The sequence below is a fragment of the Jaculus jaculus genome, chromosome 4 (genome assembly GCF_020740685.1).
Source record: "Jaculus jaculus isolate mJacJac1 chromosome 4, mJacJac1.mat.Y.cur, whole genome shotgun sequence".
NCBI classification, from domain to species: domain Eukaryota; kingdom Metazoa; phylum Chordata; class Mammalia; order Rodentia; family Dipodidae; genus Jaculus; species Jaculus jaculus.
In genome coordinates this window covers 49862150-49885000 of record NC_059105.1, presented here as the reverse complement: position 1 = coordinate 49885000, position 22851 = coordinate 49862150, and the positions used below count along the sequence as shown (strand labels likewise).

The 22851-nt window shown below is 37.3% G+C and overlaps 1 protein-coding gene across 5 annotated transcripts in view; it reads left to right on the top strand.

Annotated features, from left to right (window-relative positions):
- Nucleotides 1-22365, top strand: part of Pms1 (PMS1 homolog 1, mismatch repair system component) — a 92689-nt gene extending 70324 nt beyond the window's left edge. For all 5 annotated transcript variants that reach the window (XM_045147968.1, XM_045147967.1, XM_045147966.1 and 2 more), the window contains 7 exons: nt 1210-1332; nt 2821-2964; nt 3128-4011; nt 14658-15140; nt 16865-16995; nt 18996-19156; nt 22031-22365. In XM_045147968.1, coding sequence (XP_045003903.1) covers nt 1210-1332; nt 2821-2964; nt 3128-4011; nt 14658-15140; nt 16865-16995; nt 18996-19156; nt 22031-22195 — 2091 coding nt within the window. In that variant the 3' untranslated portion in view covers nt 22196-22365. The remainder of the gene's footprint in view (nt 1-1209; nt 1333-2820; nt 2965-3127; nt 4012-14657; nt 15141-16864; nt 16996-18995; nt 19157-22030) is intronic.
- The last annotated feature ends 486 nt before the right edge of the window (nt 22366-22851 follow it).

Genomic DNA, 22851 nt, shown 5'->3' with positions numbered 1-22851 from the left:
ACATCAGCATCTGGCCTCCTCACACATGCTGCACCCCTACACACATACATTCAATCACATGATAACATGTATGCACATATGCCATACATACAAACACACATCAAAAATAATTTTAAAAATATACTAGGAAAAGGCTGGGCGTGGTGGCGCATGCATTTAATCCCAACAGTTGGGAGACAGAGGTAGGAGGATCACTGTGAGTTTGAGGCCACCCTGAGACTACATAGTGAGTTCCAGGTCAGCCTGGGCTAGAAAGAGACCCTACCTCAGAAAACCAAAAACAAAAAAGAAAAAATAATGTACCAGGAAGATTGACTCAGTCATTAACATGCTCACTGCACAAGTCCGAGGATGAGAGTTCAAATGCCAGTAACCACATAAATGTTGAGCAAACAGGTGGAGCAGCCTGAATATAATCCCAGTGCTTAGGAGGCATAAGGTCAGGGTTCAGTTGAGAGCTCCCATCTTGGTAAGGAAGAGAGTGACTGAGAAAGACACCCAACATCAGCCTCTGGCCGCCATACACACACCCACATGCACATGCACACCAACACACATACACAAACGGGGGGGGGGGCAGCGACTTCTTTATGGGAAATGAGGAAATAATGGTTAAATGGAAGAAGCACAACCAGAGGGGTAACTTTACAATGTGGGGAAAGAAAGTTTACAAAACAAAGGTTACTCAGAGAGTAGATGCTGTGTGTTCTATAGCAGTTAAAAATTTGAAAGTAGGACCATTCATTAAGTTTTATAAATAATATATTTTGTGGGGGGAGTTACAAAAAGAATTACTGAGAAAACCAGCTTAGTGCATTGTTTTCAAGGTTAAGTCACAAAACAAGGATATCAGTGAGTATACAGCCCTTTGGACTTTAAGGGGAAATTTTGACATATTAATTCATATGCTTTTTATTTTTTAAATATTTGTTTATGTGAGAAGGGGAGTGGGAGGAGGAGAGAGATGGACATGCCACAGTTTCTTGCTGCTGCAAATGAACTCCATGTGCATGTGCCAGTTTGTGCATCTGACTTTATGTGGGTACTGGGGAATTGAACCCAGGCCAGCAGGTCTTGGAAGCAAGCATGTTTAGCTGCTGAGCCATGTCACCAGTTCTTCATATGCTTTTTAATGTCCTATCTATAGCAAGTTGTATGGAACTACATTGTTGACATTGCATATTCCATGTCTGTTTGTTATAATTGTAGATTTATCTCCATGGATTCTTTCCAAAGCCTGATGCAGACCATAATTCCACAAGTCTTTTGACCTCAGAGAGAAGTTTCATCTTTATAAACAGTCGGCCAATATATCAGAAAGATATTTTAAAGGTATTCACTTAAAAACAAAACGTAGTGCCCTTGGATCAGGAATTAAAACCCAATTCTGTCATTTGTCAAATGATTAGAAACTACTTCCAAGAATTTTTTTTTCTACAGTAAAGTGTGGGGGGAGGCTATTAAAGTATTTTCTACTAAGCTATTATTTACATGAGCTTCATTTATTCTTAAGTCCATTATCCCCACTTACTGTGAAGAAACAAATATTAGGTGGGTTTTTTTGTTTGAGACAGAATCATACTATGTAGCTCAGGCTGGCTATGGGTACAGGGATTTGTAGATGTGCACCTGAACCATGCCCAGCTCATTACATGAATTTTTGAAGAAATCTAGGTAGGGTGATTTGAACCCTAGGCCCTCAGAATTCCATGTCAGTATGATTTTTATTCATGAAGCCAGTTTCACTGGGTGTTTGTACTTACGAATATGCCTGTGCCTCATGTAAGGCCAAGGCCTGTGAAGGGTGTATTCGTACTTAGATAAGTATTTCATTTCTAGAGCAGCACTTAAATCTGCTTGGTTTTGCAAATGAATTTGCTCTTTTTGGTAGTATTTTAATAGTTGGTAATGCTGCCTTTATTTTCTATATTTTTATTTACTAGAGACCAGTGGTGGGGCCCAGAGAAAATGAGCACACCAGAGCCTCTAGCCACACTGCAAATAAATTCCTGACGCATGCACTGCTTTGTGTACCTGGCTGACATGGGACCTAGAGAATCGAACCTGAGCCCTTAGGCTTCACAGGCAAATGCCATAACCACTAAGCCATGTCTCCAGCCCTATTTTCTATATTTTTGTTTATAGCCTCCATTCATATGCACAGTGTACTCTGATCATAATACTTTCCCACTACCCTCATTTGTCTCAGCTTCATTATGCTCCATCCACTGAATGAATCCTTTGTCTTTTAAGTAGCCCCTGTCAAGTTAATGTCATTATTTTTCCCCTCATACTTGTAGATAATGTTAGCAGTTGTGAGGTCATGAGTGCAACAGCCACTTTGTGTCTGGAAGACAGTGTTCCAAACACTTCTCCCCTTCCTTTGGTTTCTACATTCTTTAAAACAACAAACAAACAAAAACTTTATTTCATTTATTTATTTGAAAAGAGGCAGAAAGAGGGAGAGAGAAAATGGGTGCACCAGGACCTCCAGGCACTACAAATAAACTGCAGACATATGTGCTCCCCTTGTGCATCTGGCTTACATGGGTCCTGGGGAATTGAACCAGGGTCCTTTGGCTTTGCAGGCAAACGCCTTAACTGGTAAGCCATCTCTCCAGCCCTGGATCCTATATTCTTCCCACCACTTCTTCCACATAGGTCCTGAGCCTTAGTGAGTGAGATTGAGATGTCTCACTTAGTGTTGAATAGTCCACTGTCACTTCTTTTCAGCTCTTTGATGAGCCTTGAGTCTCTCCAGTAATTACTATCTTTATTTACATGCTATTTTAATCTTTTATTCATTACTTATATTTCTAGTTAATCCGACATTATTATAATCTGAAGTGCCTAAAGGAATCTACTCGTTTGTATCCCATTTTCTTTCTGAAAATTGATGTTCCCACAGCTGATGTGGATGTAAATGTGACACCAGACAAAAGTCAAGTATTATTACAGAATAAGGTAATTTTTTTTCAAATAATGTCTGTATTAATTTATATTACTTATAAGCTTATGGTATCTTAACTGTATTCATATATAAAAGACTCATATTTTTCTTTTCTATTATTAAGTATTGTCTATTTTGCACAACATCCCCCTAATGCTTTTTCATTTATATTTTTAGGAATCTGTTTTAATTGCTCTTGAAAATCTGATGATGACCTGTTACGGACCACTACCTAGTACAAATTCTTATGAAAATAATAAAGCAGATGTTTCCTCAGCTGACACGGTTGTTAGTAAAACAGCAGAAACAGATGTGCCTTTTAATAAAACAGAATCTGGAAATAATTATCCAACTGTTGATACTTCAACTATTCTGTTCCAAAACGATGTACATATTGATGAATCTAGAAAAAGCACTAACCAGGGTTTAAGTCAACAAATAAATGCGAGTGACCATTATGAGGGTCATTTAAGTAGTGAAAATAATAGCATTAATAAGGATACAACAAGTACATTTCAAAATAACCCTATGAATAATTTATCATGCAAGGATTCTCAAAGTGAATCTAGTGACATAGGTTCTGTAGATTCTGATAAGCATACTCCATTGGAAAATGGCAATAAAAGTTTGAGAGACAAGGGCAGGGAAAATGAGGAGGAAACAGTTCCTGAGAAGTCTTTGGAAGTTGGTGCAGATGACTGGAGCAAGGGAAATGTATTTAATTCAATGGGAGAGAAGATTGAACCTGTGACAATTTTAGTGCCTCAAAAAAGTTTGGCATGTAAAATAAATAATGGTGGTCACCTAAGCCTTGAACAAAAGAATCTCAGTGATGGTCCCTGTGGCAAAAAGTCAAATGTAATAGACAATAAACCAGGACAGCTTACAGCCTATGACTTAATTAGCAATCGAGTAATCAAGAAACCCATGTCTGCAAGTGCCCTTTTCATTCAAGAGCATCGTGCTCAGTTTCTCACGGAAAATCCCAAGACTAGTTTAGAGGATGCAACCACACAAATTGAAGAACTGTGGAAGACATTGAGTGAAGAGGAAAAACTGAAGTAAGTTTCCAGAGCCTCATGTGACCTGACTGCTCTGCTGTTCCCATTCTATATGACTCACTAGTTTAAAAAAAAAAAAAAAAGTTTTTTTTAACTTCACATTGAATGAAAACAAAAATGGAAAATGTCTCTTGGCTTGGCTAGAGTATCTTGTTTGGTATCATATTTTTATTATTAATTAAATTGTTTTTTTAAGATTGGGGTTCTTTTTGCCTGTTTTTTGTTGTTTTGAAGGAGGTTTGCTCTATTTTATTTAGATGTTTGATATAAGCCCTTACTACTTGCTGATTTATTGTTTATTGTTAAAATTTTTTCTTTTTCTTTTGTTTTTTAAGAGAGAGAATTGGCATGTCAGGGCATCAGCCACAGCAATTGAACTCCAGACACTTGTGCCACCCAGTGGGCATGCGTAACCTTGTGCTTACCTCACCTTTGTGCATCTAGCTTATGTAGCATCTGGAGAGTGGAATATAGGTCCTTAGACTTGACAGGCAAGGTCCTTAACCACTAAGCCATCTCTCCAGCGCGTATTTTCTTTTTCAAAATCACCTTTTTTGTCTATTTCTTTTCGGGTTTATGTTAAAGAACTTTTCTGTGGTAGGATTTCTCTTTCAAGCTTCTGCATGAGTACAGTTAATTGTGTTTTTATGTTTATTTATTTATTTGAGACAGAAAGAAAGGGAACGAGGCAGAGAGAGAGAATATGAGTACTCGAGCACCAGGGCCAACTGCCACTGCAGACAAACTCCAGATGCATGCGCCACTTTGTGTGTCTTGCTTTACATGGGGTACAGGGGAATCAAACCCAGGTCATCAGACTTTGCAAGCAAGCACCTTTAACCACTGAACCATCTCTCCAGCCCTTAATTGTATTTATTTATTTATTTATTTGCAAGCAGAGAGAGAACATACACATCAGGGCCCCTAGCCACTGCAAACAAATTCTAGATGCATGTGTCACTTTGTGCATCTGACGTTATGAGGGCACTGGGCAATCAAACTCAGGTCATTAGGTTTTGCAAGCAAGCATCTTAGCCACTGAGTTATCTCTCCAACCCCCTTAATAGTATTTTAAATGTCTCAACTGTTCCCCTTTTTAAAAATTGATCTACAAGATGTGTAACATAATACAAAGATTTCTGCCATTGTTGCAGATGGTATTAACACTGCCCATATTCAGTATAGCTCATGACTTCTAATATTTATTTATTTATTGGCAACTTAGAAATAGTGGGTGTTTGGGTTTTATAAATAAATGTTTCATCTGTCTCGACTAAAATATTACCTTTAGATCAGATGATCTTAGTATATGTTCCAAAGTAATATAATGGATATTTCTATTTGATTGAGGGCATTATATATTAACACAAAATACCTGAAAATGAAGCATATACAGAACTCCAGTCATCTGTTGTGATCTAAAGTATCATAATGCTGTGTCCAATATCTAGAAAAACATTTAGATATCATTAACCATCCAAAGCATATATTTTGTAGTGAATAATGTAGATATATAATTACCCACCCCCATTATTTTCAGTGGGTCATTCAAACTTAGAAAAGATCACTTTAAAATAATGAAAACCAGGCAGGAGAGCCGGGCATGGTGGTGCACACCTGTAATCCCAGCACTCGGGAGGCAGAGGTGGGAGGATTGCTATGAGTTTGAGGCCACCCTGAGACACCATAGTGAATTCCAGGTCAGCCTGGGCTAGAGTGAAACTCTACCTCGAAAAAACAAAAAAAATAAAAATAAAAATAAATAATAAAACCAGGCAGGGGAGATGACTCAGTGTTTAAAGTTGCTTGCTTATAAAGCCTATTGGCCCAGGTTTGATTCATAAAGCCAGATGCACAAAGTAGTTCATGTATCTGGAGTTTGTTTGCAGTGGCTAGAGGCCCTGCTGCACTTAAACTTTTCTCTCTTTCTAATAAAAATATTTAAAATAAAATAATAAAAACTACTAGTTGTACCAATACACTTATAAATTAGCTTCTCTCCAGCTTTTTTAAGGGGATAGTAATTGTTTGGTTCTTTTCTAAATGTATATCAAAACTGACAAAATGAGCCCATTAGTCCAGCTCTTAACTATCATCTTATCTCCCAGGCAGTCCTGCTTCATACCTAGCTCCACCCATTATCCCTGTTCCTCCTTTACTATTCTGAAGCAAGTCTTAGGCATGCCATATATTTCATAAATACCTCAGTGTGAAGCTCAAAAAAAAATACATGTTTTAAGCATAAACATAATATAGTCATTATAACTTTTTTAAAAGCATGAATTTCTTAATACATCAAATATCCAGTGTTCAAATTTCTAATTCACTAATGTCACACTTTAGAAATTGATTTTGAATCATTATGCAAGCAATATTCATACAATTACAATTGCCTCATTTTACTTAAATGATGGAGTTATACAATTTAAAGATAATTGAATTTTATTGAAACATCACATGTAAAAACAAATAAAAAATGAGTGCACTTAATGTTTAAGTCCAGTAAGTCTGGACTGGAGGTGTTGCTGTGTTTAGGTACGACTAAAACAAGATTAAAACCCAAATATTTAAATACTTTACACTTATGAAATGCTCATTGAGAGCCTTATGTTCATAAGGTCCAGTGTGTTCCAAATAGTCACTAAGTTATAGAGCATACTCACTTTTCCTTCTCATAAATGGTGTAGCCTGCAACTTAGCATATAGCAGTCCTAGGATGTGATGAGTTTTAAGAGAAAGGAAATATATAGGGAGTTATGAAAACACTTAGCATTTGGGTTTAATCTCATATGTGGGACAGGAAATTACTTCCTTCAATGGAAACTAATCACAAAAGGTTTGAGGGAATTGTTAAGTGAGAGGGAACATGGTGTTATTGAGGAAGTGAAAAGTTTCCTCATTGGCAGAACAGAATATGAGAGTATACTAAAGAAAGATGGGAAATCTTTGAAAAAGCTGGAACATGGACCAACCATCCTACAAGCCTAAAGACTAGACCAAAATTTTTGAGTGGTTAAGCTTTTGCTGAGAATGGAGGGCCAGTTTTAGAGTAGTTCTTTTGTTTTCCTCTAGTAGAATACAATTGAGGTTTAAACCATGTGCCCTGACACTCAGGCAAGGGTGGTGGGGTGGTAGGTGGGATGTCCAATCAATTTGTGTTAATTTGAGCTTTCATTTGTAGTGCCTATAATTGTATTTCTACTTAAAACAACTAAGTAATTTTGCACTTGGAGTATTCTGAAAATGATAATAAACTTTAGAATTAAATGTAATCCTTAATCTCAAAAGCATTTGAATTGACTGCTGGTCAGGTTGGTGTGAATACTTTCCACTCAGGTTGCTAAGTCCCTTACTGACATTCACTACAAGGTGGCAGCTGTTTCTACTTAACATTTACCTAATGTTCTTTTGGACATAACTTTATATTTCCCAAGAAACTAATTAAATTGCCTTCTTGAGTAAATCAAAAGATTAGTACCATATGTGAAAATTTGCACATTATAATTAATTACAAATGGGGGCCTTTATCTTGAGCTCATTTTTCCATCACATAGGAAAACCCTTGAATCTTACACATCCCAGTGCTAAAAATACTCCTTTCTAGTACCTGTGAAAACAAGCTATTGAAGATCATGTATTTTATATAACTAATTCATAACTTCAGCATCTTAACTATAAATGGGAACAAATAACATTAAAAAGTATGGTGTGGTAAATAAATTTCATTTTTCATCTAGCCATCTAGCTTATGTTGAAACAGGTCTTTTCACATTCTTATCCTGCTAACATTCTTCATTCAACTGACATGTCCTGAGTATAAATACATGATTTGTTGAGGACTTTTATCTCTTAGTCTCCCATTCCTTTTTTATTATTTTAATTACTTATGAGAGAGGTTTTTTACTTTTATTTCCTTAAAATAGTGTTTTCACAGTACTTATAATAGAATTTAGCTAGCTTCTTGAATAAGACAATAAAAGTAATCTTAATTTTCAAGTTCCAAACTTAGAACTTAGTTTTAAAAATTAGTAAGTTTGGGCTGGAGAGATGGCTTAGCGGTTAAGCGCTTGCCTGTGAAGCCTAAGGACCCCGGTTCAAGGCTCGGTTCCCCAGGTCCCATGTTAGCCAGATGCACAAGGGGGCACACGCGTCTGGAGTTCATTTGCAGAGGCTGGAAGCCCTGGCGCGCCCATTCTCTCTCTCCCTCTATCTGTCTTTCTCTCTGTGTCTGTCGCTCTCAAATAAATAAAAAAAAAAAAGAAAGAAATCAAAGCCAGGTGTAATAGCGCACACCTTGAATCCCAGCATTCAGGCGGCAGAGGTAGGAGGATCGCCTTGAGTTGGAGACTACCTTGAGACTACATAATGACTTCCAGGTCAGCCTGGGTTAGAGGGAGACCCTATCTCAAAAAACCAAAAATAAATAATAAAAGAAGAAAAAAATACTAAGGTTATTTAATTATCAACTTTTAATCAAAAGCCCCATTTATTATATGATTAGTATTTTGTTTTGTTTGCATTTTGTGCTGGGAATGGACCTAATGCCTGCTGTGTGTCAAGCACTCACTCTTTTATTCAGTATATCCCTGACTTCGGGCTTGTGTTTCTTGATAGAAAATGTCAGAAAACATCAGTCATTACAGCACGTGCCAAGCGCTACTTGTAAGGAATGGCACATTTTATCTCATTCCTCACAACAGCTGTGCACTAGGTGGGATCACCCACGTGTCGTAGATGAGTGTGCATACTGAAGCATGAGTGGCAGAATCTGGCCCAGCAGGCTCTCTCCAGGATCTAGGCTGTGGCCTCTTCTGTACTGAGCACAGCAGTGCTGGAGGTTTGAGTATGTGCCACAATCACCTGTACAGCCCTTTAGACAGCTGCCCATCCTCAACCTAGTCCTGGGAGTCGTTTACAGAATGAGGTGACATACCTCTGTGCTACACTTAATTCTAAATGTTTCACTTCATACTGAAAAGATTTGTTAACTTGACCCAATATAAATTTGAAATGTTCATTATCTTGTAACTTTGAAATTGAATTAAATAGTTTGGATATGTTCAACTTATTGGAATTTATTTTTTCATTAATGACGCTTAAGACTTATAGTGGAGGTCTGGAGAGATGGCTCAGTAGTTAAGGTGATTAAGGCACTTGCCTGCAAAGCCTAAGGACCAGAGTCTGTTTCTGCAGTTCCCACATAAAGCCAGATGCACAAAGTGGCACATGCATCTGCAATTGGTTTGCAGTGGCTAGAGACTGTGGGGTACTCATTCTCTTCCAATCTCTCTCTCTCTCTCTCTCTCTCTCTCTCTCAAATAAATAAATAATAAAAGAATTACAGTAGAAAAACTAACATTTAGCTATTGTGCTGCTTTACTGATTTTATAATTTTACTAGTATTTGATAAATATAATGCTGATTAGTGTATATACATTCTTGATTCATTCACCTTTTTCTTGTTGCTTTGAGATGAGGCTTGCTTTGTAATACAGGCTAGCTTTAAACTTGTGATCCGCCTGTCTCAGCCCTACAAAGTGCTGAGTTAACAGGTATGCACAGCTCCCCAAAACTTAAGTTGGTTAAAATTTAATCTACAATGCAATGCAGAGATCTTCATAGTTGTTCAGTCCATTTTCATGAATGTGTACCCCATATGAACTCTACTCCAATTAAATACAGAAAATTTCCATTCCAGAAAAGTCCCTCCTGGCACTACCTATATGTATAAACATTGTTTTGAATTAACTATGTAGTCTCAGGGTGGCCTTGAACTCTCAGCAATCCTCCTACTCTGCCTTCCGAGGGCTGGGTTTAAAGGCGTGAGCCACCACGCCCGGCTAGTTTATTTTTTTAATCAGCATTTGAACTTCAAATATATAAAATTATTTTTCTGACTTCTTACCCACCAACAAAATATTTTTGTGGCTCTTAATTCTTTTTTTTTTTTTTTTGAGGTAGGGTCTCAGTCTAACCTGGAATCCACTATGTAGTCTCAGGGTAGCCTGGAATTCATGGTGATCCTTCTGCCTCTGCCTCCCAAGTTCTGAGATCAAAGGTATGTATAAGCACACCTAGATCATAATTCATTGATTCAATTTCCAGTTGATACCAAGGCTGCCATAAATAAAATTATGTTGTTTAGTTTTCAAATATTTATGGATTTTTTGAATAAACTTGATTTTCGCTTTAACATGAACAGAGAAAATATGTCTGATTTCAATATCTAAGTTAGATTTGAAATATATTTAGAACTTGGCTCACCATATGGTTTGTCTTGATGAATATTCCATATTCACTTGGATTCTATAGCTGCTACATGGTAGTATTCTTAAATCTGAATTGGGTTGAAGGGGTTGACAGTATTGCTAAGAAATCTGTCATTTTATTGATGCTTTGTGACCCAGTTTCTTCATTTGTTAAAAGAAGAGGGAATTAAGATTTCTAACTATGGTTCTGTGCTTACTTCTACTTTTCAGATGAATTTTTATGATATATAATTGGAAGCTTTGTTATTACATGCATACACATTTGTGATAGCTATACCTCCCTCATGGCCCCTCTACCTCAGAGAAATTGTTTTTGTTCATTCTTATTATTGAGAGTGACAGAGAGAGTGAGAGAGAATGGGCGTGCCAGGGCCTCCAGCTACTGCAAACAAACTCCAGACACAAGAACCCCTTGTGCATCTGGCTAACGTGGGTCCTGGGGAATTGAGCCTCGAACTGGGGTCCGTAGGCTTCACAGGCAAGCGCTTAGCTGCTAAGCCATCTCTCCAGCGCATCCTCAGAGAAATTTACTTGGTGAAAGTTACTTCACTCTGTACTGCTGTAGTCCTGGCTTTCTCATGCTTACTATTTGCATAGTGTATATCCCTTTTCACATGCTCTGTGTGATCTGTGTCATTTTAGAAGTGTAACTCTCTTAGATTCATTTGCTCCTTTTGTGTATACACTTTTTATTCATTCTCCTTTTTGTTGTTGCTTTGAGATGAGATTTTCTTTGTAATATAGGCTGGCTTTGAACTTGTGATTCTCCTGTCTCAGCCTCATAACTGCTGAGATAACAAGCATGCACAGCTTCCAAATACTTTAGTTGGGTAAAATTTATCTATAGGGGGATGCAGAGATCTTTATAGTAGTACAATCCATTTTCATGAGTGTGTAATCCCATATGAACTCTAGTGCAATTAAATATAGAACATTTCCATTATTCCTGAAAAGTCCTTCCTGCCACCTGTGTGGTAGGTGTTAATTTGAAGTCTATTTGTTTTTCCCTGTCTCAGTTGGAATATTTATTCAGTGCACTAAAACAATTAGTACTATTAGGGTTAGTTCTCTCATTTTCCTGCTTACTGTCTGACCATCTGTTTTGGACCTTTCTCCCTTTATTTAGAGGGAGAAGACGGTGCTTTAGGTTCAAGTAAATACAGTTAGCATCTAAGTTTATTTTATTTTATTTTATTTTTTGAGGTAGGATCTTGCCTTAGCCCAGGCTGACCTGGAATTCACTGTGTAGTCTCGGGGTGGCCTTGAACTCTTGGCAATCCACCTACCTCTACCTCCTAAGTGCTCGGATTAAAGGCATGCGCCACCATGTCCGGCTTTTTCTTTTTCTTCTTTCTTTCTTTGTTTCTTTCTTTCCTTTTTTTTTTTCTTTTAGAGAGAGAGGGAGAGGGAGAGAAAGAGGCAGAGAGAGAGAATGAGCGCAACAGGGCCTTTAGCCACTGCAAACAAACTCCAGACACATGTGCCCCCTTGTGCATCTGGCTTATAAGGGTCCTGGAGAGTCAAACTGGGATCCTTTGGCATTGCAGGCAATGCCTTAACCACTAAGCCATCTCTCCAGCCCTGACATCTAATTTTCATTCCAGTATTGATTTTATATTATTGTTTGCTTTGCTTACTATATCACAGAGTGTTAATTTATCATAATCTAATTATTAATAATAAACCATCTCACATACAATGTGAAGCTTTAAGTATAATTGCATTCATGCCTAGTGTCACCCTTAATATTACAGATACTCTGGCAACCAAATCCTTTATATGAAAATATGTTTTTAATCTTCATTTATTTATTTATTTGCAAGCAGACACAGAGAGAGACAGAGCACGCACACGTGAGTGCTAGATCCTCCAGCTACTGCAAACACACTGCAGACACATGTACCTTCTGAGCATCTGGCTTTTTACATAGATACTGAGGAATTAAATCCAGGTCATTAGGCTTTGCAGGCTAGTTCCATCTTTCTAGCCCTAATCTTCCTTTGAAAGACAGTTCTTTTGCCACTTAGAAGATGGGCTGGAGAGATGGCTCAGAGGTTAACGTGCTTGCCTGCAAAGCCTAAGGACTTGGATTCAGTTGCCCAGTACCAATGTAAAGCCAGATGCACAAGGTGGCCCATGTAGTTGGAGTTTGCTTGCAGTGGCTAGAGGCCCTGGCATGCGCACACACACACACACACACACACACTCATTCTCTCTCTCTCTCTCTTTCTCTCTCTCTCTCTCTCTCTGCTTATAAAGTAAATTTTTTAAAAAGATGTCATTGTCATCTGGCTCATCACTCTTGATACTCATTTTCTTTTCTGAATTGTCTCCTTTTCCTCACTGCTGTTGGTTTATCTTAACTTTTTTTTTTTTTTTTTTGCCAGTTTGATTCTAATGTATCAAGCCAGATTTATTTGAATTTATTCTTTTGGGGATTTACTGGCATTCTTAGATCTATATGTTTTTGTATTTCTCCAAACTGTTGACTTGTTACCCATGACTTCTTCAAATAATTGATCTCCTCCCAGCTTTTTAGGTTTTAATTTGGAACTTTAGGTACTGTGTTAGAATGTTTGTTATGGGGTTGGAGAGATGGTTTAGAGATTAAGGTGGTTGCCTGCAAAGCCTAAGGACCCATATTCAACTCCTCAGATCCCACATTAGCCAGGCACACAAGGCAATGCAAGCATGCAAGGTCACACATACCCACAAGGTGGCACATGCATCTGGAGTTGATTAGAGTGGCTGGAGCCCTGGCACACCATTTCTCTCACTCTCTCTCTCACTCTCTTGCGTAACAAAAGGCCAGTTTGTTGGGCTTCCCTCAAAAATGAGTGAGTGAGTGAATGAATGAATGTTTGTTGTGCAGTAGGTCCCTGAAGTACTTTTCCAGTGGGCCTTAGTCCTTTTTCTGTGTTGTTCACATTGTCACTCTGTCTTCATGTTCACTGGCCCTGTCTGGTCTATGATGAAATCTTCCTGGTGAATAGTCCATTCCAGATCCTGTTTTGTAGTTTCCCATTTCATTCTTTTTTATAATTTCCACTTCCCTGTTGACATCTCTCTTCTATTCTTTATATTTTCCTATCTACTATGGTCATCTTTACATCCTTAACATTTGTACAACCTCCCTTTATTTAAATGTTTTTTGGCTAATTATAGCATTTGAGTCACCTTGGAATTGGCTTCTACTGCCCACTTTTTCTCTTGACCATGACTCCCTTTTTTTCTGTTTTATTACTTGACTGATAACTTAATTGTGCAATGGACATTGTGGGGGATATGTTTATGGGCCCAGTGTGCTTCCTCTGCACCACTTTGTGGGTGAAATACTGAAAGTTCTGCATTCTGTTCACCCCTTTGGAAACATGTTGATTTTTGTTCTACCATATCATGAAGTTACAGATACCCTTGTTTTACATTTGTTAGGGAGAGACCACTGGGTTTTCCTTTGTCCCAGGGGAACTCCCTTAATTCTAGAATCTAGGAAAGAGATTATAACATGACCCTTATGCCAGTTTTAATTGGAAGTTCAGGGTCAAACCAAGCCCTGCAACCTGTGTATAACACAGATGCAAAACTCTGTTTCCCCTTTACTGGGCAGCCACGAAAACCTCTGTTGATCTCAGTTAGCTTTTTCAGTGATTGATTTCCTCTGGGCTCCCATGCATGGCATTTTCTAATCCATTTCAAGTTGTTCTGGAAACAAAGTAACTGTGGGGTTTGATGACTTGGGCTAGTAAGAGGGCAGCTTTCTTGCCACCCTTTTCATGTTGGACTGCCCTTTGGATAAAAGCTGTATTAATGTATACAAGTCAGTCCTTTCCAGGGCTGGAAAGATGGTTTAGTGGTTAAGGCATTTACTTGTGAAGCATGAGGACCTAGGTTGGATTCTCCAGAACCCACAAGTCAGGTGAACAAGGTGGCACATGTGGCTAGAGTTTGTTTGCAGTGGCTAGAGGCCCTGACATGCCCATTCTCTCTCCCAAATAAATACTAAATCCTTTGCAAATTTTGCATGATCTTTTTATTTATTTGTTTGTTTGTCTGTTTGTTTATTAAAGAAAGAGAGACAGAGAATGGGCTCACCAGGGCCTCTAGCCACTGCAAATAAACTCCAGTCACATGCGCCACCTTGTGCATCTGGCTTTCTGTGGGCTTTGGAGAATTGAACCCAGGTCCTTAGGCTTTGCAGCCAAGCATTTTAACCATTGTACCATCTCTTACTGTTTTTTAAAAGCCAAATTTATGTCGTGTTTGGAGTTTAATTATAATTATAACAGAAAGTTAATCTGTGCTTTATAAAATGTACTTATGATGATGTGTGGTTTTTATTTTATTACTTCATTAATCCTGTCTTGTTTCTATTCTTAGATATGAAGAACGGGCTACTCAAGACTTGGAACGGTACAATAGTCAAGTGAAGAAAGCCGTGGAGCAGGAGTCACAAATACCACTAAAAGATGGCAGAAAAAAAATAAAACCCAGCAGCACTTTGAGTTTGGCACAGAAACATAAGTTGAAAACCTCATTATCTAATCAACCTAAACTTGATGAGCTTTTTCAGTCCCAAAATGAAAAGAAGAAGGGTCATAGTATTAAAGTTGTAGAGATCCCCTTTTCTATGGAGAACTTAAAAATCAATTTTGAGAAACAAAGGAAATTTGACTTAGAAGAGGATGAACTCTTCTTGATCCACAATCTCAGGTGTCCTGATGCATGGCTAATTACATCCAAAACAGAGGTCATGTTACTCAACCCCTACAGAGTGGAAGAAGCCCTGCTCTTTAAAAGACTTCTTGAGAATCATAAACTTCCTGCAGAGCCACTAGAAAAGCCAATTATATTAACAGACAGGTATGGTGAACTAATACAGTCTTTTACCTTGTAAATTTCATTCATACTAAATTAGAAATGAAGGAGTTGAAGGCTTAAGGAATCTTTGTAAAGATTTAGTCTTAAGTTTACTAGAATTAATTGCCGGTAAATAATTTTGAAGAACTCTTGATTGCTTGCTGGTACACAAAATAAATGTCAAGCTCACTTCTGCACATGGTGACTTCTCTAGGGTTACATTGAAGTTAGACAGCTCTGATTCTCTTTGACTTGGATTCTTTTTGCACTTCTTTAACATTTTCAAATGTATACCCAAATGGAATTCTAGAGAATGCCTGTAGCAAGTTGCTATGGGTGTGACACACTTTGTATCTGTCCATGTATATGAGCTTGCACATGTGCTTGGGCACACGTACATCAAAGAATGTGAGAACAATTCCTATTCTTACATTCCCCAATACACCTCTCAGAAGTGGCTAGTTTGTAACTTAATCACAAATGTCTTTTTCATCCCTCACTCAGTAGTAACAGCTTGAACTTATTTCTCATTACCTCAGAGTATCTTTTTTCATAGTTTTTTAAGATTTTTAAATTTAATGTATACCTACGATTGTATATATTTGGCCAGGCGTGGTGGCGCACGCTTTAATCCCAGCACTCGAGAGGCGGAGGTAGGAGGATTGCCTTGAGTTTGAGGCTACCCTGAGACTACAAAGTGAATTCCAGGCCAGCCTGGGTTAGAGCAGGACCCTACCTCATAAAACAACAACAACAAAAAAAAAGTGTAATATTTGTTGAAGTTTTTTGAAATCATACTATTGACTTCGTACATATATCAAGTCACTCAGTGGATTACATTGTTTCATTTCCTTATGGTGTTTAACACCTCTTTCTCTTACCCCTGTGGTTGGAAGCTGATAATGTCTTTTACTGTGGAGTCTTCAGCTGTTCAGGGCTGAAAGGGAAAACATACATTCATTTACCTTTTCAAGAGGAATAGGGTTTAACAAAATAGTGCATCTTTCTGTATGGGAACTTCAAGGTGTGCCTTGCATACCTAAGATCATTTCTCCCACAAATTAGATGTTGAGTCAGTAGGAAGATGGTCACCATTCACATGTCAGGCCACACAGACACTGTTTTATAATGACAATTGTGAGGTAACCTGACCAGATCTAAAACAAATGGAAGAAAACAGCTTGTCCTCTAAATTTTGGCTTCCTCAAAATTTCATTCAGCACCTATGCTACTCATAACTATATTATATGCTACCTTTGGCAAATATGCATGCTTATTTTAGATTGAAGTAATTTAGTTCTCCCAAGCTTTGAACTGATAAGTATATGTGTTAGGGATACATTTGGAAACTTGATGGGTAGACCACTTGAGTATCTTGACAATGTATTGTGATTTTTATTGTAGCTCTTTTAAAAGCATAAAAAGCTATTGTTTATAAGTAAAGTTTTAATTTTCACTATGTTTTAAGAAACATTTTTTGAATTTCACACTGATTTTGCAGCATTTTAGGAGATACAAATTTTTTTGCGTCTTTTGTCTTCCTTTCTATGCACTGTATACAGTAACTATTGTATAAACCATTAGCAGAAATGTAAAACTTTCTCACAGGGCTACTTCTGCCCTTTTATTTTAGCTAATGATGATGTTTTAAAGCACATTAACTTCAAATTTTTTCTTCTTTCAATCTGCATATTTAATAACTCAAAGGACCACAATTTCTTTTTCAGTCTTTTTAATGGATCTCATTACTTAGAAGTTTTACAAAAAATGACAACAGATGACCAGAGATACAGTGGATCCATTTACCTGTCGGATCCTCGTCTTATAGCAAATGGCTTCAAGATAAAATTGATACCAGGTATAATAATATGATTTAGTATTTCCTGACTTGGAAAAGCAAGTCTTGTTACAAAAGCTGCATTTGTCCTTCATGCTTTTCAGATAGTTCAATATATTTTTGTTTTACTCAAAGTCATTGTCACCTATGCACAATCATATTATTTCAAAGGGATCAGCTCTGCCAGAACAAGTGTAACATCTGAAATCTGCATTCTTATTTTCTGAATGATAGCTGACTTAGCAGTTAAGGCACTTGCATGCAAAGCCTAAGGACTCATGTTCTAAATTTTTCAGGACCCATGTAAGGCAGACATACAGTGACACAAGCATGCAAGGTTGCATATGCACACAAGAAGGCATACAAATCTAGAGTTCAATTGTAGTGGCTGAAGGTCCTGGTGTGCAAATTCTCTTTTGTGCACATGTGTTAATAAAAGGCCAGTCTGTTGGGTTTGCCTCAAAAGAAATTTTTTTTTTAAATGTTTATCTCCTTTGCTTGTTAACAAGTGTTTACTTACTATGCCAAGTAGACATAGACTGTCAATAGTCTTACTGTTTAGATGGTGGATGACTTGATTCCATTGGCATTGCTAGTTAGATCTAGAAAATCACTTGTCTGGGAACATTGTTTTCCTTGGTGACCCTTTTTCAGTTTCCACTCTTATACTGCCTTCTAAGCGGCCCATCTCTTTTCCTTCATCTGATGTCAAGTGATACAGGCACCTTGAGGAATGACTCCTTTGTCAACCCTCCTGAACCTAAACTTGCCATTCTCAAAAGATAGAAAAGATTTTTAAAGAAACTATTTTACTGCAACATAAAATAAGCAAAGATAAAATACAGAAGCTTGGAACTGGATATTCATAGAAATGTTTGCTATTCCAAATTTAAAGTTATGTAATGCTTTTCAATTTTCAGAGAAAATGGGTAAATGGCAGGATAAGTGTGGTGATTTGAACTCGGTGTTCCCTATAAAGTCATGTGTTCTGCATGCTAGGTCCCCAGCTGGTGGCAATTGGGATTTAGAGCCTTGCTGGAGGAGATGTGTTGTTGGGGGTGGGCTTATGGATGTTGTAATCAGCTTTCCTTTAACAGTACTTGGCACATGCTCCTGGTAATGTTGGCCAGGAGGTGATGTCCATCCTCTGCCCATGCCATGTTTTCCTCTGCCATTAGAAAACATTTGATCAAGAGCAGCTTATGGGAGGAAAGGGCATTTTGACTGACAGATTCGAAGGGAAGTTCCAGCACTACAGAGGAAGAGGTAGAAGGGATGTCAGGGAATTTAAGGCCAACCTGAGACTATAGAGTGAGTTCCAGGTCAGCCTGGGCTAGAGTAAGACCCTACCTCCAAACAACAAAACAAAAACCCTGATATATCAATGCAGTCAAATAACTGCTTTTCTTTCAAAACCATTTGTTATAAAACCAAGGTCAGTGTTTCAGAATATGTACTATAAAGTATCATCTAACGTGTCAATTTTAAACATCTCCTCAGTAAAAGTTGTTTAAATAAATAGTATTTCATTTCCTCAAAATCTGTTTTAGTATCTATATATATTTATTTATATTTATACACCATAAGCTAAAATAAAAACAGAAGTAATTAATCCAGGCCTTTAAATTAGATAAAACAGTGGGCTAGAACTTGAAGGGCAGCATTTGCAAAAACACTTAAAGCTTTTTTATTTTAATAAATATCATGGGACTTCATTTTCTCTGAAAGTAAGAAATGTTCTAAGCAAATGTAAGAAGCAGACCAACAGTAACTGAAATTAAATTAAATTATCGAAAGCACATGTGATATTAGTGAGCGCTTATGACTTAATGTGAAATCTTTGGGGAAATGACTATTTGTTCTCCACTAAGGAACAAAACTCTTTCCTGACAATACTAAATTCTATTGGAGGTTCATTAAATATTCTAACAGTGATTTTGTTTCAATGGACATGTTCTGGAATATAATTTAGACTAACTTAACTATGTCTATATGTATTTTTATCTTATTTTTTCTTTCAGGAGTTTCCATTACTGAAAACTACTTGGAAATAGAAGGAATGGCTAATTGTCTCCCATTTTATGGAGTAATGGATTTAAAAGAAATTCTTAATGCTATATTAAACAAAAATGCAAAAGAAATTTATGAATGTAGGCCACGTAAAGTGATAAGTTATTTGGAGGTGTGTATTATTAGATCATGAAGTTAGGCTTGGTTTTAAGCATTGTAGTTATTCCTTAATAAAATAGTAAATGGTTTAAACACAGTAATAATTCCTAAATATTTGTTTATAAGGAGGAAATAATATTTTTTAAATATATGTTCAAATTTCACAGCATAGACTGGTTATGGTTAACTCTATCATAGATCCTTACATTTCTTTTTTTTTTTTTCTTTTTCTTTTTTCTTTTTTTTTATTTGAGAGCGACAGACACAGAGAGAAAGACAGATAGAGGGAGAGAGAGAGAATGGGCGCGCCAGGGCTTCCAGCCTCTGCAAATGAACTCCAGACGCGTGCGCCCCCTTGTGCATCTGGCTAACGTGGGACCTGGGGAACCGAGCCTCGAACCGGGGTGCTTAGGCTTCACAGGCAAGCGCTTAACCGCTAAGCCATCTCTCCAGCCCAGATCCTTACATTTCTTGAGTACATGTTGATAAAGAGTCCTATAAATGATAATGGATACATATTTGAATTAATATTGAAGGTCCTTCTCTAATATAAATAAAATATCAGAAATGAAAAAAAGAGTCCTATAAATGAGACATTTTGAAGTAAATTACTGTTACTAAATTTTATAAGTAATACCTTTAGAATGGATTCTAAATTATTCAACTTCTGAATAATGTACATGTCTAAAATGAATTATAATATATATTCTAAGCCTTATTCTCTTCAAGAGCAAAGAAGAAAAGGTGAAAAATCTAAATTATTTAGATGAATGGAAGTTTTACTTTTCTTAATAGTACCCACCAACATAAATGTAAAAGTAGATTTAAAAAATAATGCCAGGGGTATATAGATGACTTGGCAGTTAAAGGCACTTGCTTGTAAAGTGTTGTAACACAGGTTTGATGCCCTGGTGCCCATGTGAAGCTAGATGCACAAAGTAGCACATGTGTCTAGAGTTTGTTGGCAGTGACAAGAGATCTTAGCAGCCCATACTCATTTTCTCTCTCTTCCTCTCTCCCTCCCTCCCTTCTTTCTCTCTCCCTCCCCTCCTGCTTGCAAATCAGTTGTTAATTTTAAAATTAATTCTAGGAGGACCCCAGATTTATAGCAAGCCTGGACAATTTTTTGTCTCAAAACACAAAATCTGAAATAAAAATAATGATTAAGGAAGATTATAAATACAATACTAGCACTTCCAAGTTAGAACAGTAGAAGGGGGAAAAATCATGATTATTTCTATATTTGACATTCTAGATGTCCCTTCTCTATCAAGGTTGATGTATTATTTTAAAAACAAACCTGAACTTTGATAATTAGTTTCTTTTCTTTCTTTTCCACGGATGAGTTTTTTTTTTTTTTTTTAATGTTTTTAATTGCTTAGACTACATGGAATTCTGAAGGTCAAGCTTCCTCAACAGGAAAGGTTACTTAATTTCTTTGAGTGTGTTCAGTAGTATTCTGTTACTCCCATAGGAGCTTTGTTCTGTGGAAATTTCTAGCCTGTTGTGTTTGCAATCAACACTGATGTTTCAAGAAACTAAGGAAGTCTTTTCTTATGAAAGAATATAAAGTTGAGAGAGTTATAATAGTATTTTGTGTAGTAAAAAGCCATGTGGGGAAGAAATAAGATTTTAGAAATAATGGAGAAAATAGTGGTTGGAACTGGGATTAAATACTATTTATGATATACCTCATTGCATTAAGGTAACTGCATATGATTATTAAGGAAAATCATTAAAAAAAAACATATCTCATTTACAAGGATCCTTCCATTTAAGGTCAAGCTGAATAAGATGAGTCAGATGAGGCCAGGTGTAGTGGCACACACCTTTAATCTCAGCACTTGGGAGACAGGCAGGAGAATTGCCCTGAGTTCGAGGCCACCCTAAGACTACATAGTGAATTCCAGGTCATCCTGGGCTAGAATGAGACCCTACCTAAAAAAAAAAAAAAAAAAAAGCCTGGTGTGGTGGCACATGCCTTTAATTCCAGCACTCAGGAGGCAGAGGTAGGAGGATCACCATAAGTTAAGGCCACTCTGAGACTCCAGGTCAGCCTGGACTAGAGTGAGACTCTACCTGGGCGGGGGGGGGGGGGGGGCGGGGGGGGCGGGGCGGATAAGTCAGATGGCAATAGAACATGAAGAGAAAACAGATAACGGATGGATAGAAAAGTCAAAAAGGAAAGAGATAATGTTTAAAAAATCAGTAGTATTACATTTTGATGAGGGGAATAGTTGCTAGAAGACCATCAGATGTGGCTGTAGAGGCCATACTGTACATTCTATTGTCTGTCTGAGATGCTTTTCCTGCCCCATGGTCTTTGCATAAAAGTTACATCTGAGCTCACATACCATTTTGTCAAGTAAACTCTCCAGTAACACAATCACTCCTTCCTATTGCCTAATCAAATTTTGTGCATGATTTACTCACTATAATTGTCCTTTTACCTGGTTTCTATTTCTTAGTACTGGAATGTAAATTTTACTAGGAAGTTTACTTCTTTGTCATCATATCTCCAGAGTCAATGGCATTGTAAGTGCTTAATAAACAGGTATTGAGTGAATAAGATAAAAATCACTTTTGTTTGTTTTTAAAAAATATTTTATTTATTTATTAGAGAGAGAGAAAGAGACAGATAGAGAATGGGCACACCAGGGCTTCCAGCTAGTGCAAACAACCTCCAGGTGCATGTGCCACCTTGTGCATCTAGCTTATATGGGTCCCAGGGAATTGAACCTGGGTCCTTAGGCTTCAGGGACAAGTTCCTTAACTACTAGACCACATCTCCAGTGCCCCCCCCCCCAATCATTTTTGTCTTGCTAGGATATTGTATTTTCTACATGAGAGTATATTACAGTGAAATGTGTGCCTTTTCTTTTCACAGGGAGAAGCAGTCCGTCTATGTAGACAATTACCCATGAACTTATCAAAAGAAGACATCCAAGATATTATCTACAGAATGAAAGACCAGTTTGGAAATGAAATTAAAGGGTGTGTTCATGGTCGTCCATTTTTTCATCATTTAGCCTATCTTCCAGAAACTTTATGATGAATGATAAATGTTTAAGACAATTTCCATTGAGTTGATACAAACCAATGAATCAGCTTTTCAGCCATTTGGTACTATGTGTCAAATGATTGTTTTATAAATAGGATTCACTGGCTTGTTTGTATATTGAAAATGTTTGTAAAAAATATAAATAAATACTATATACTGTTCATCTTAGCATGAACAAACTTCATAGTAATTATAAGTCATAAGCTCCCTAGCAGAAAATAGGAATATTTTCCATAAATAAGTAATATTCTTGGTGATTGACTTACTAGGTCACCTCTGTTCAGAAGAATTCACCCATCACACTATCTCAGCTGGCCTGTCAAAGTTGTTGATCTTGTCTAAAATGGAGAAAGAGAGTAAGAAAAAGTGAGAAAATTAAGAAAAGCCTGCCCCTTCCATCTTGGAGTAATAGGGGTTGCTGCCTTTTAATGAGCTTTGGTGTCAAAATTTATCAACATAGGAAGATCTAGGTTTTTAAGAAAAGTTTTTCTGTTATAGTAATTTTGTTTTGTACATTCATCCCTTCAAAAATCAGATCAGGGCTGGAGAGATGGATTTGTGGTTAAGATACTTGCCTTTGCAGCCTAAGAACCCCTGTTCGACTCCAGATCCCTTGTAAGCCAAACACATAAAGATGAGGCAAGCAC